Source organism: Dipodomys spectabilis, unplaced genomic scaffold (assembly GCF_019054845.1).
Source record: "Dipodomys spectabilis isolate Male_0828 unplaced genomic scaffold, ASM1905484v1 ptg000179l, whole genome shotgun sequence".
Taxonomy (NCBI): domain Eukaryota; kingdom Metazoa; phylum Chordata; class Mammalia; order Rodentia; family Heteromyidae; genus Dipodomys; species Dipodomys spectabilis.
The window spans coordinates 2,620,063-2,633,530 of record NW_024870856.1 but is presented as its reverse complement, the minus strand read 5'-3'; the positions used below and the strand labels follow the sequence as shown (position 1 = coordinate 2,633,530).

The 13,468-nt window shown below is 39.6% G+C and overlaps 1 protein-coding gene across 1 annotated transcript in view; it reads right to left on the bottom strand.

Annotated features, from left to right (window-relative positions):
• Nucleotides 1–5,513: 5,513 nt before the first annotated feature.
• The window catches only part of Marchf11 (membrane associated ring-CH-type finger 11), a 74,767-nt gene continuing 66,812 nt past the window's right edge, over nt 5,514–13,468 (bottom strand). The window contains exon 4 of the mRNA XM_042695229.1: nt 5,514–5,994. Within this exon, the coding sequence (XP_042551163.1) occupies nt 5,672–5,994 (323 nt within the window). The 3' untranslated portion in view covers nt 5,514–5,671. The remainder of the gene's footprint in view (nt 5,995–13,468) is intronic.

Here is a 13,468-nt window from a genome sequence, read left to right as displayed (position 1 = left end):
TATAATATATATCTCCATCCAGTTCTGGGGTTGAACTCAGGATTTGGACACTGTCTCTGAGCCTCTTTGTGCTCAAGGCTAGCACTCTACCACCTGTGCTACAGCATCACTTCCAGCTTCTTTGGAGTAGTCTATTGGAGAGAAGAGTCTCAAAGACTTTCCTGCCCAGGCTGGCTTTGATTGTGATCCTCATATCTCAGCCTCTTGAGTAGCTAGGATTACAGGCATGAGCCTAGCTCAACTTTAAAGTATTTTTGATTAAGGTTCATAATTTTAAAAAAACCTTATGGGAAATCATACATTATTATCATTTTCCCTATAGCTCCCAATGTCCAATGTTTCCTTAGGCAAAGATGTTTAAAATAACGTTGAGCTCAGGACTAACAAGATTAATCTCTAGATACCAGTAGGACACAGAATTTTAAATTTTGTTATAAATTATAACATTGCTGCAGTTCTGTATCATGTACACATGATAGAAATATCTTTCTGAATTGATAAACTGAAACTAATTGTCTAAGATATCCTCACTTTAAGATCTTTAACCAATTATTTCTTAATATATAGAACAAGATCATATTATGCATCCTATATCATGTCATATATATTATGCTACATTATATATATATATCTATATATATATTATTACAATGAATGTTGTATAGAGAGAAGAAAATCAATTTGTCATACCCTAGTTTGAAAAGGATGGATTTGGGGGGGAAAACAGATACAATATCATATTTCCACAAGAGGTGGCAAGTAACAATAATCCTAGCACTTGAGAGCCTGAGTTAGGAGAATCATGCATGTGCCTGAACTACATAATGAAATCCTGCCTCCAACAAACAGAAAAACAGGGATTGATAAACAACTATTATTAAAATGTGTAAGTGCAATAAATAAACTATAAGGGAAGATATAGAAAAATTATAACTGCTGTTAAAAATGTGTTTGAAAATTACATATAAATGAATGCATGACAGGTAATTTAATTCCAGATCAGCAAAGACAAATTTCTTTTGCTGTTTAATGAGTGCTTCTCAATAGGAGGCAGGTGCTCAAAAGGGGTGGGGAGGGATTCAGGGGAAAGGGACAGAGGAATGAAGAGGAGAAGCGGGAGAATGCAGTCAAAATTAAGAAGACAGCATATAAAATGGGATATGATTTTTTTTCCAGCGACATATCAGACAATGGCCTACTATCTGGAATATACAGAGAACTTTAAAAAATTAAAACCTCAGTAACACTAAAAACCCAATTAACAAATGGGCTATGAAGCTAGAGTCTTCTCAGAAGAAGTAAAAATGGCCAATAGACACATGAAGAAAAGTTCAACATCTCTGGCCCTAAAGAAAATTCAAATATTGGGATTCCACCTCATCCCAATTAGAAAGGTCATTATCAAAGAAAACAAATGTGAACAAGATGCTGGTGGAGATAAAGGAGCAAAAGGAAATCCTAAAACACTGTTGGTGGGAAAGTAAACTCATTCAACCACTCTGAAAAGCAATGTGGAAGTTCCTCAGAAAACTAAACATCAAACAACCCCATGATTCAGCGATTCCACTCCTGGTCATTCGCCCAAAAGATTACAAACCAGGATACAGTAAAGCCACCAGCACAACCATACTTGACATAGTCAAGTATCATCCCAGATGCTTCCTCAATGGAAATATAGATTAAGAAAATGTGGCATACAAAAACGCATCTGTTAGAAAGAATGATGGGGTTTGCATCATTTGTAAAGAAATGGAAAGACCTGGAAAACACTGTTAAATAAGTCAGGCCAGAGAGACAAAAGATGGATGTTTACCCTTATCTGTGGAAGCTAGATTTAGCTTATAAACTTACAAGTAAATATGTTGGGTGGTATGCAAGTATATACAAATGTATTAACTAAAATACAGTAGACTCAAGGAAGGACTCGAATAGTGTGATTCCTTAGAAAGCCAATCAGAGTTCAGCAAAATATAACACCAGATATCAGGTACTTGGAAGGGGTGGGGAAGGGTCAGGGGGAAAGGAGAGGACAAAGAGTTGAGAAGAAAGGGAGAATGAAGTCAAGAATTCAAAGCATATCCTATAAAATTAAGACGAGTTAAGGAAGGGGTGGGGGAGAAATGGGTGAGAATTTTGAAAGGGGTACCTTTGATCCAGAAATATTGTATTCATAAACTGCTTTGTTAACTGGCACCTCCTTCTTACAACTAATTACAGATAATATTTAAAAATCACAAAAACAAAAGTAAAGAAAAGGGTAGGTTGGGAGGGGTGAGTGAGATTGTGGAAAGAGGTTGGTAGGAATCAAGATGCCCGGTATTTGAAAACTGCTTTGGTACATGACAGGTCCTTTGTACCAGTAAAGACAATTTAAAATAAGAAAAGAGGAAGGAGCACTTGGGAAGGAGCACAGGCTAACTGTGGAGAAAAGCAGAAAGGAAAAGGGAATCTGTCCTCTGCTGAAGCCGAAGCCACAAGAAGTTTGGTTTACTATGGCATATTTCTGGCTTTTCCTTTTTCCCTTTTTGATGCTGGAGCCTGAAACCAAGGCCTTATGCATGACAGCCAACTTTCTATGCCAGAGCTCCACCCTTCGCAGAGTTCTGGCCTATTGTCAGCTAGTGGGTTGTAGTGAATGCAAAATTCAACAAGAAAATAAGAAAAATCACACGATACGCTTACTTTGGAAAATGCTGGAGACACTTTCAATAGTGGAGAAATGATCTCCTATTTCACAAGAGCTGTGGTATGTTTTCTTCCCCCAAATCATGCTTTTGCCATCTCCTAGGAAAAGAAAAGAGCAACATGCAGATACTGCTCCAGCATTTTGGATGCATTACGGATTGTGCAACAGTTGACCGAGACCACGCCCATGTCCCAGGCATGAGCTCCCCACACCTTCCTGCATACTGCCCCACACCACCTTCACACGGATTCCTGTAGGATCCACTCCCAGTCTCTGGCCAGCTCCACAGGCTAGAGTCCTAGTTACTCCTGGATTCTGTGCTCTCCATAAAATCCCTCCATAGCTGTCCCTTGCCTCCCCCCCAACTCCACCCAAGGGTTCATCCATTTATCTGTCTGCAAATGTCCACTCAGGGCCTGCCAAGCTTCTCAGTGACAGCTTCCGCAGATGCTCCAGGGGCAACTCACCATGCAGCTGCCGACTGCTTCTCTGAGTTCCCTCAGCACACCAGCACATGTGCAATGCACACTGCAGATTCCACCCAAGTCCCTGCAGACCTGGCTCATCCCACGCTAATAACAGATCCAGGTGTTCCAGAAATGCTTATGTGGCAAAACTAGTCATTCAAAAGTGAGCCTGCATGCGGGCTCCATTGTTATCATATTGGAAAAGATTTTATAAATAATAATTAAAGATGTTTCTAGCTCATTTCCTTACTAGAAATGGTTTTTGGGGGTTTTTTTTGGCATTTAAGGCAGCTTGAGTTTTGGCTTCTGTCATTTTCAACTGAAAAGTTATTTCTGTCATCAGAGTTTGTGTAACACAACATCAAAGAATTTTAGTTATCTTAAAGCAGTGAATTCAAGTCTCTAAATATATCACCACTTTTGTTGAGCTTAGTGGTGCTGTAGCTCAAGTGGTAGAGCACTCGCCTTGAGCTGAAGAGCTGAGGGACAGCGCCCAGGGCCAGAGTTCAAGCCCCATGACCCACAAAAAAACAAAAAACAAAAAAAAACAACCAGTGACACTTTTGTTGAGCTCCTTTGCAATTACTTTTTGGGTGGGACATTTTGTTGAGCAGAAATGTATGCCAACATTGTTGTAAATAAATGTGTGTACAGGGGTGTGCACACACACACACACACCCCACACGCCCGTGTTAGGACACAGGGGCTATGCAGATGATCAAAGGATACACCGGATCTGACAGAAGTCCCGGCCAGAGAACAAGGTCATTGAAGGATTGTCCAAGGTCCTCTCCTTTCCAGATGCCTTGATCCCCTGCACCCCAGGAAGATTCTAGAAAGAGGCCTTCTAACACTTTCTCCTTTTGATTCCCAAGTGAGTTGACATAGAGATGCATTCTAATTCCAGTGACAGGACTGCTAGGAGTCTGCACTGGGTCTACAGTCTGTGTAGCCCAGCATTTTTAACACAATACTCCCTCATGTAGTATCAGTAGTAACCGGAAGTATTCTCCTTTAGATGATCCACTATCATGATTCATCTTACAGATTCAACTGTCCACATTTCTCACCCAGATTATGTCCATTAACACCAGCTTAAAACAAGCCTGCGAATAGAAAGAATACTGAATAGTCTCACTTCCTGCTTAGGCCCCTAAATAATGTCTGAATTTTCCTTCTTTCATGATGTCATGAGTTTTTCCTCATAGTTTCAAAACTGGTGCATTCCTGTCATTTGTAATTTTTAACTGGGAACATTATTTCAAGTACTAGAACTTGCTAGAGGGGAATACTAATGCTCACTATAAATTGTTCTATTACTTTTCTATTGTTTTCATAAATTAGAGTATTAAGCATTGTATTCGCAGTGATGTTTCAATCTAGTTGATAGTTACTTCTGTGGCCCAGCCTGTTCCAGTCATGCTTCCAAGGAAATCAGGACCACCTGCCTCTTCACGTCCTGTCACTGTCCATCAAAATGCACTGATCACCTCCAGCTGCTGAGTGAAAAAGGCAAAAAAAAAAATCCCAGGTAACACTAGATAACATGTTTCTTGGGAATCAATAGCTTCATTTCTCTTTTTCCTATTTAATTAAAAAAAATACCGACCTCTCATCCATCTAGGAAAAGAGAAAGACTTCACTGCTGTTGGAAATATTTCCCAAGGCTTCATTAAACAGAGTAATAAGATTAGTGTTTAAAATGATTAAGAGGGTGTCTAAGCTTTTACCCAAAGAAAATCTAATTAAGATGGTGATTATGTGTTTTAAAATACTAGTACTTTGCCAAGTTAATTGTGATAGGTCTGTTAGAGAACTATGCAAATATGAGGCAGTTTAACTTTAAAAAAATAAGAATATAACATGTACATTGTGCAACATTTGGGTTAAGTATCTGGTGAAACCATCTTCCTGTGTTTACGTTGTCTTTTTGGAAGCTCTCAGGATGCTTCTGAGTTTAGACAGTAGGTCATAATACCTAGAATTGCCTTCTTAGTATAGGGCACTTTTCACCACTGTATAAAGCCTCCTTGAGACTGTCAACCAGCATGAAGCAGGAGAGACTCACCACCCCGCATCCGGGAACATGGGATGTTGTGCCTTGGGCACGCCCTGTAAAGCCTGCCCACGACATTTTCAATTGCCCCATTCAGACTGTCTGAAAAATTACACGTGCAGCAAAACATTTGATCAAAAATATATTTAAAATAAGCAAGAAAAAAATATTCGGGGCCTCGAGGGACACTTCCATCATTGTTAACTATATAGAATTAAACTATATGCATTAGGATTTCAAGGACTAACTTATAAAGGATGTGCGAAGTCAGAAAACAGAACAAGACGACGCTTGGTTTTTTCAGAAAATGTATTTGCAATTCAAATGTTCATATAAAAAGCATAAATTTTAAAAAGTTCATAGGTGTGTGTGTGTGTTTAGAAGTGCTGTGGCTTTGCCATTCATTGCAATTACATTCCAAATTGTGCGGGGCGGGCCCCGCTGCGTCGCTGCACCTGCCCGTCACACTGAGGTCACCCTCATCACAACCTCCCCGGAGCTGCTGTCCTCTGACAGATCCTCGTGGGGCCTCATCCGGTTGAAAAGATGCAGCAGCACATAGCCGCACTGAAACCTCGGCGAGGTGAGCTGCATTGGGTGGACAGAGTTCCTGTTTCTCAGAGCGGTCAATGGTAACCATAAAGTCCTGCTTGTGGACGACTCTTCTCGGCTACTTTCTTCGATGTCTGTGGCTTTGTCATAATTTAATACATCCCAGTGCAAATTGACAGCTCTCCAGCGTTTAAACACTCTGTAAACTGCAGCTCCTTCGTGGACGATGAGACCTAAATTCAAGGAGAAAAACACTAGTGACCAAAGCTGGGAATGTTATTTTGCATAGCAGCACGACATTCAAGAAGTCATTTATTCTGTTGTTTATTGACATCAAAGAGTGCAGGATTCAGAGTTCTCAAATGCTCCAGTCAGCTCGGAGGAGTATTTACAGAGGGAAAGTTCCCTAACAGGTAGACAGTTAAGCTGTCTTGAATGTGATTCGCTTGCTCTATCATGGCTCAGACTATCCCTTGGGTATTTTGAAAGATTTATGTATTTCATTCAATTCTCACCACTGCCTTAGGAAGTGAATACTGGCATTTCCCTCACTTTACCAACAAGGAAACCAAGCCACAGGGATGTTAAAGAATTTGCACAAGAATCTACAACCAGGAGCGGTAGGGCAGGAATGTAACCCAGGCAGGCTGGCCCTGAGCTCTTGAATCCAGGCATATGGTTCTCAGAGTCTTAGGAAACCTGGAGAATGCAAAGAGCCAGATCCTAAGTCAGATTAAATACACTGATGCCCAGATCCAGCCTCACTGCCCCCTCCACACCCTCACTCATCCTTTGTTTTTTCCTCAGTTTACATTTCAGCATAGAGATCCACTTTTGAAATTGGGACCACTCATAGGATAAAGGAGGTCCATGGGGAAAAAGGTCCTTTTAGGTGTAGACATAAAGATGATTTCCACTCTCTGAGGGACCCGAATTATGAAAAATCAGAGCAGAGTCCTTGTTAAGTGGTGGAGTACGCCAGTTGGTAGAACGATTTGTCCAATGATGAGTTGGGAGAATGACCTATCCTCTACTCCCAGAACTGAGACATTTGGACACAGGTCCTAGACAAACTCTTCTAAATGAAAGCAGGGGAAACACATGTGTTTATTGACTAATGAGTTGTACTTGAAGACTATCTCAAGCCATCTCAGCCTCCATCCTCAGAAGAATAGGATAGAAGGGAACAAAGTCACACACATTGTCATGGGTAAATCTTGCAACCACAGTGAACAATCTCAGACCCACCACGAAAACTTCCGAAAGAAATATGTGGAGTAAAAAGTACCACACATTTTACTAGGCACACATAGATATGGTAAAGGTATGAAGGTGAGAATAATACCCACTATGTCCACTAAGGTGAGGAGGGGAGGCAGTGACTGAGGGAAGGCGCTTCACTTGGTCTTCGCTGCAAAAAATCAAATGTATTTTTTTAACCAGACAATGGGGACGTGAATGTTATGCAGCCAAAATTTCCCAAGTCACCTAATTTATTAGAAAACTTAATCTGAGATGGGACGGGGGAGTTGGGGACAACAAAGTGGCAGTGAAACTCAGGAAAACGGGACAGGAACTACAATGAAAGAAAGGGGTGCGCTCAGAGTCTCCCATTCTTCTTGGGGAAGGAGGAAAGGATAACTGAAGCACTGGTAGTGATTTCTCATGGGGACGAGGAAGGTTTCGAGTGCGATTTTGTTGAGATTGCTTTTATTATATTTTTGCTAGGTAGGTCCCTGAAAATCAGAATTTTTATCTATTTACATTGTCCCCTTAGCAGGAGATAAATTTTTGATGCATGTAACTTAAAAGCATCCAAAGATATATAGCAGCCTACTAAAAAGTGCATATGGCTTTTCAAGTAAAAATGTTCTTGACCTCAACTATTGTACATTGCCAAAATAATGAGGAGAAATGTAAAATTTCAGCTAATCATAACAATGCCAAAATATTGCTTTAGACACTTCCTTTTCCAGAGGAAAAATCCAAGTTAACCCAGCCAACTACATGTCTTCAGGAAGCAGCCAGAATTACAAGCCAAGATCACTAGAGCTTAACTGGTTCCTCATGGCCCATGATTTAACCTTTCTGGTTCTGTATGTTCTCCTTCAAATGCAACTGACACACCCCCTTTTTACATTCAGTGGGAGATACGTTGGAATTCATCAACTATAAAGCACTCAAATTTCCTCTGAGATGGTAACGACATGGGAATCAGATTTTTATTAACTAAAAAGTCGATAATAAATATATGAGGTGAGAAACATGCTTTTATACTAATCTCCAAGCAACTACAGCCTGCGACAGGGTCACTCGCAGCGATGTGTGGCCGGGCAGGGAGTGGGCTCACCAGGGCATACTACTAATTTTGACAAATATTATTCTCTCCTTAAAAAATCAAATGTCTTTGAAAGGCCAGAAATCAGACCTAAAGTCACTTTCTGGAAATACATTCTGTAAATCTTTTGTAAGTACATAAATTTACCAAATGTGAAGAAATGGGAAATTTATTGCTCACTGAAGATTTCAAAAATTCAGTAATAAAATCATCAGTTAAAACTCTAGTCATCTTAGATAGGCATTGGTGGCAACTAAAGGAGGCAAAGACCTGGAGTATTGAGCTCTGAAGATATTTTGAGCTATTTGGGAGATTCTACTAGCGAAAAGCCAGTGTGGATCAAGGAGTAGAGCACTAGACCAGCACGTGGGAGGCTGAGTTCAAACTCTATTACTATGAGTAAACAAATATCTGTTGATTTAGACCTGTAATTCTTGGTGCTTTCTGAACATTATCTGATCAGTTTGGACAACTCTGACTATTCCTTTGGATAAAGGAGTGTCCAATGCATTTAAAAAATATCTTCAGGACTTGGTAAGCTATAGAGAACTAAATGAAATTCTCATGTAGATACAATCCTGTGAACATACAACTACAGGTTTAATGACTCCATGTTTAAGACACAACTGGTATTTACATTATGTTTAATTCCCTGTGAGCATTCAAAATTATTCTTCGGCTTCTGGAAGTTTAAAATTTCCATGAAATTGCTGGGCGCTGGTGGCTCACGCCTGTAATCCTAGCTACTCAGGAGGCTGAGATCTGAGGATCGCGGTTCAAAGCCAGCCCGGGCAGGAGAGACCGTGAGACTCCTATCTCCAATAAACCACCAGAAAACCGGAAGTGGCGCTGTAGCTCAAGTGGTAGAGCGCTCGCCTTGAGCTGAAGAGCTGAGGGACAGCGCCCAGGCCCAGAGTTCAAGCCCCACGACCGACAAAAAAAAAAAAAAAAAAAAAATTCCATGAAATATAATTAACTCCTTCCCACCCTAAGGATGTTTCTTCTCTAAATGTTCTGGAGATGTGCCCAAAGCCTTGTTTGCTGGTGGTAATATAAGGACATAGCACCTATGATCTTTAAATCCAGGGGTAATGATTCATTCATATTTGATTTATTGTGCTGAAAACCTAGATTTTAGAAACTGTTCTGCTCTGGTTTCTTACTGATAAGCCAACAAATTTGTTACTTGCTTGATATCTCACGACATCTAAGACTTGGCCTGACTTTGTCATCCAAATCAGTAGCCTACAAGGAACAGAGATGACAATGTCTATGACATGTAAACAACATGTGATTTATGGGACTTTGGTGTTTGGAGGAATGGGTGTGTGGGAATGGTTGCTTCCATCTTTTTTTCTTTGCCAGTAATATTTAATTGGAATGCACCCTCATTGGTATGCAAAGGAACAGTTGTGTTAAAGGATAATTTGAAAAACAAAGCAGACTTAAATAGTTTCTGGTTTTGTTGAAATCAAACTTTATATAAGTAGGATATGTTCCAATTTTTGAAGCAATGTGCCAGTTGAAATTTTTTATGGCAACAAGTATGAGCTCATTACCCAAAGCAATGAAGAAGATGATTTTCCAGGCACATCCAAAGTGTTAAAATTAATGAAGACTTGCAAAATTTATGGTCATGTAAGAATTTGTAGTTTGATAGTCCTTACCTATAACATAATTAGTCAATTTCATACAAACAACTAAGTATCTTATGTTACCACTTGCAGCTTTGACTTGAATACTTTTGATTGTTTTTACAAAGATTATGAAAAAGTCATTATGTCAAAAAATGAACTTTACAACTTTGGTGGGGGTGGGGGGTTGGTGTGGGGGTGGGAGAAGGGAAGGGATGGGAAGGGGAAACAAAGGAGGAGGCAACAATGCTTGATAAGAAATGTACTCATTTCCTTGTCCATGTAATTGTAACCCCTCTGTACAGTATTTTCACAATAAAAAAAGAAAGAAAAATTCAACAAAAAAAGATTATGAAAACAACATACATTAAGCTAAACTATCAAAGATCCTAAGAGATTACATGTTCTATTTTCACTTATTTGCACGCATGGTGGAAACACTACAAATAGGTGCTACTATAGAACAAGTGAGGAAATTAAGATCAAGACAGAGAGGTTTCACCATTTCTCTAACATCACAGAGGAGACTAGGACTCAAAGTTATAAATTTTGAATATGACACTCCTGGTCTTACTATGTTTCCAATGTATGTCAGTATGTTCTAGCTGTAAAATGCCCTGTTAAAAAGACATTATTGTGGATGAACTATTGGTGACCCCATTAAATTCATGCAGAACGATCAATTCTCAGTAGAGAGAATTGAGAGAGAAGAGATAAACAAGATCACGAGGGTCAGACTATTATGGTGCCATAAACTGCCTTACAAAAAGAAGACACGCTAGCCTTCCTTTCCCCCATACACACCCAAGTAGGGTGATGTGAGGGCATAATGAGAAGACAACTGTCTTCAAACCAGGGGAAAAGGTGTCATCAGACATCAAATATGTGAACATCCTAGATTTTTGAGCTCTTAGAACCATCAGAAATATTGCTTAAGCCGTCTACTTGCAGTATTTTGTGATGGAAGCCTGTGGTGACTACAGCTGATCTTGTAGATAAACCACAACGCTCTCTCATTTAAACCAGGAGTAAACCCAGTTCTAGAGGCTATGACTGACTTGAGTTATGTAATGAGATGCCATCTTAATATCACGGACACAACACTGTTAAGACTCTTGAAATACTGTGTTCATTAGCCTTTCATCACTATGACAATAAACCTAAGAAAAGGCTTATTTTGGATGGCAGTCACAGAGGCTTCAGTTGATGGTTATCTGGGGCCATAGCTTTGGGCCTGGCAGCTAGGCAAAACATCACAGGGGGAGGAAAGATGGTAGCAGAGAGCAACAAGAGAACAGGGATGTGGGGAGAGGTCTAACAGCATACTCCTAGGGACTTACTTCTTCCGAATAAGACCTTACATCCTACTTTCTACCACCTATCAAAGTGCCTTCAAATTATAAATCTATCAATGGATGAATCCATTGACTAGATCTGAGCCCTCATGATCCAATAACTTCCCAAAGCCCCACTTCTGAGCATTGCATTGGAGAACCAAGCCTTCAACATGTGAACTTCTGAAGGAAAGCTCTCATCCAAACACCAGGTGGCCGCAAAGCAGCACCCTCTACCACTGGAGAGGAGAGGGCTGGGAGACCTATTGGAAGACAGCATTAAAACTGTAAGAGATTTTTCCAGTTGTCTGCTAAGTCATGCTTACCATCAACTTTCCCTTGGAAATGTAGCTTCTGATGACATTACAGAAAACCCTTAGTAAAGCTCCTAATAGTCTTCCATTAAAATGGCACTTGGGAAGGCTGAAGGCATCACAGTAAAGCAAGTGTCTAGCCAGAAGTCTCTTGATTGTGAAAATGCCCAAGGTTTCCAACCTAAATTTCTTCTTTCTCCCTTGCCAAAATTTCCCTCTCACACTTCCCTGAGGTGGTGTGTGTGTGTGTGTGTGTGTGTGTGTGTGTGTGTGTGTGTGTGCATGTGTGTATCCAAAATCTATAAATGAGTTGTCACTGGGCTCCAAAAGCAGACTGGAGATTTTAAGACCTGCTTAATTTGGGATCGTTCAGATCCCATCTCATCAACTGGTTCTACTTTTGACTTCTTAGTTTCTACTGGTATTTAGTGATGGTGAGGAGAATTTGTGGTTACTTGGAAGACTGTGGTTCATGAGATTCTTATTTGTGATGTTTGCTAGAATGCAAGAACATGTATTAACTCCCCTTTCCTAGAACCATTTTTTGACTAACCCCAATTTACATACCCAGCAGTTTGCAAACTTCAATTTGAGTTTAGAGGCAATTACTCTAAAGTTGTTTCCAAAGACACTGTTGAGTCTTGTTAATATAAATCTTGAATAAATAATTAGGTATTCAAAATTATTTCTCTCTGAACTCAATATTGTTTGAGTGAACTATACATGATGTTAGAACACATAAAAATCCAAAATGATAAAAATTTTATGAAAGAGAATAAATAATTCATCATATAAATCACTATGTTCATAAAACAAAGCTATCATAAATTGATGTGCTTGAACCCAGGCCTCTGGAAATAATGTCCTAAATATGCATGGAGATTTTTGCATGTATATATCTCCAATGTTGTCCATACAGAAAAAAATATATGAATAGCTAGGCCTCATAAAATGTTCTTAGATCCATAAATGATGTGTTGTTTTTCTTTTGTTTAAAGTAAGTGATCCTCTCAGAATTGCCTAGAACCAAATACAATTCACAGGACCATTCTGGGACAGGCAAATTGGTCATAAGCGCTGACAGCTCAAGGGCACAAATGCAGATTCAACATTCCTATTGAAAGCGAAATATTCTGGGTAAGAAATCTGATGAGAACCATGAATGATTCTGAAATCTTGCTATGACCAAAATCCCTTGACAGTAGAGGCTGGCTATTTTCTAAATACTGATGGTCCAAGAAACACCATCACCAAAGTAGGTAACGGTACAAACAAAAAGATGCTTATTACCGTGATATGAATGTAATCTGATTGGAGTGAATAAAATACAGCCTCCCCAAAGGATCTGATGCAACACAAATGTGTTCTTGTCCTACCACCCCTCTTTCTGTTAAGGGCTATTTCATGCACCAACTAAACCAGAAACCTGAGAGTCCTGAGGATCCCTCATCTCTTTCTCTCACTAAATTCTGCTTATTTTGTCTTCTTAAAAGACCAGAGCTGAAACCATAAAAAAAGAAGTTTTTGGAATGTCCACTTCTACATTTATACAATGAACTATTAATGCTTCAGATTCATATTTTCTCCTTAATCAAATATATACATACACACATACACACACACACACACACACACACACACACACACACACACACACACACTCATACCATCTCCCCTTCCCACAGGGTGTGCCTGCAGTTTTACTTGCCTCTTCTATAGAAACCTGTTGGCATGCCTGTGATGGCTGTGTGTACCTGACAACTGGAACCCTGCTCTTTTTGACTTTGGGTGCCTATTGCTACTACAGTATCTGGGGGTGGTAAGAATTCAATCAATCAATTTTTGCTCAATGCAAAGCAAAGAGAAGAGAAGTAGTATTAGTAGAACCTAAGGGATGTTTTATCTAAAGCTTGATTTAATCTAGTGATAATATTTCAACGTGATAATATTTCAAGTGTTGTTTTTTGAAATGTTCAAAAATAATATTCTCAGATACCAAAGTCAAACAGAGACAGGCAAACCAAAATTAGATTTGAAAAGTCTGGGAGAGGAGGAGGAGGAGGAGAGAGAGAGACTTAACTGGGAGA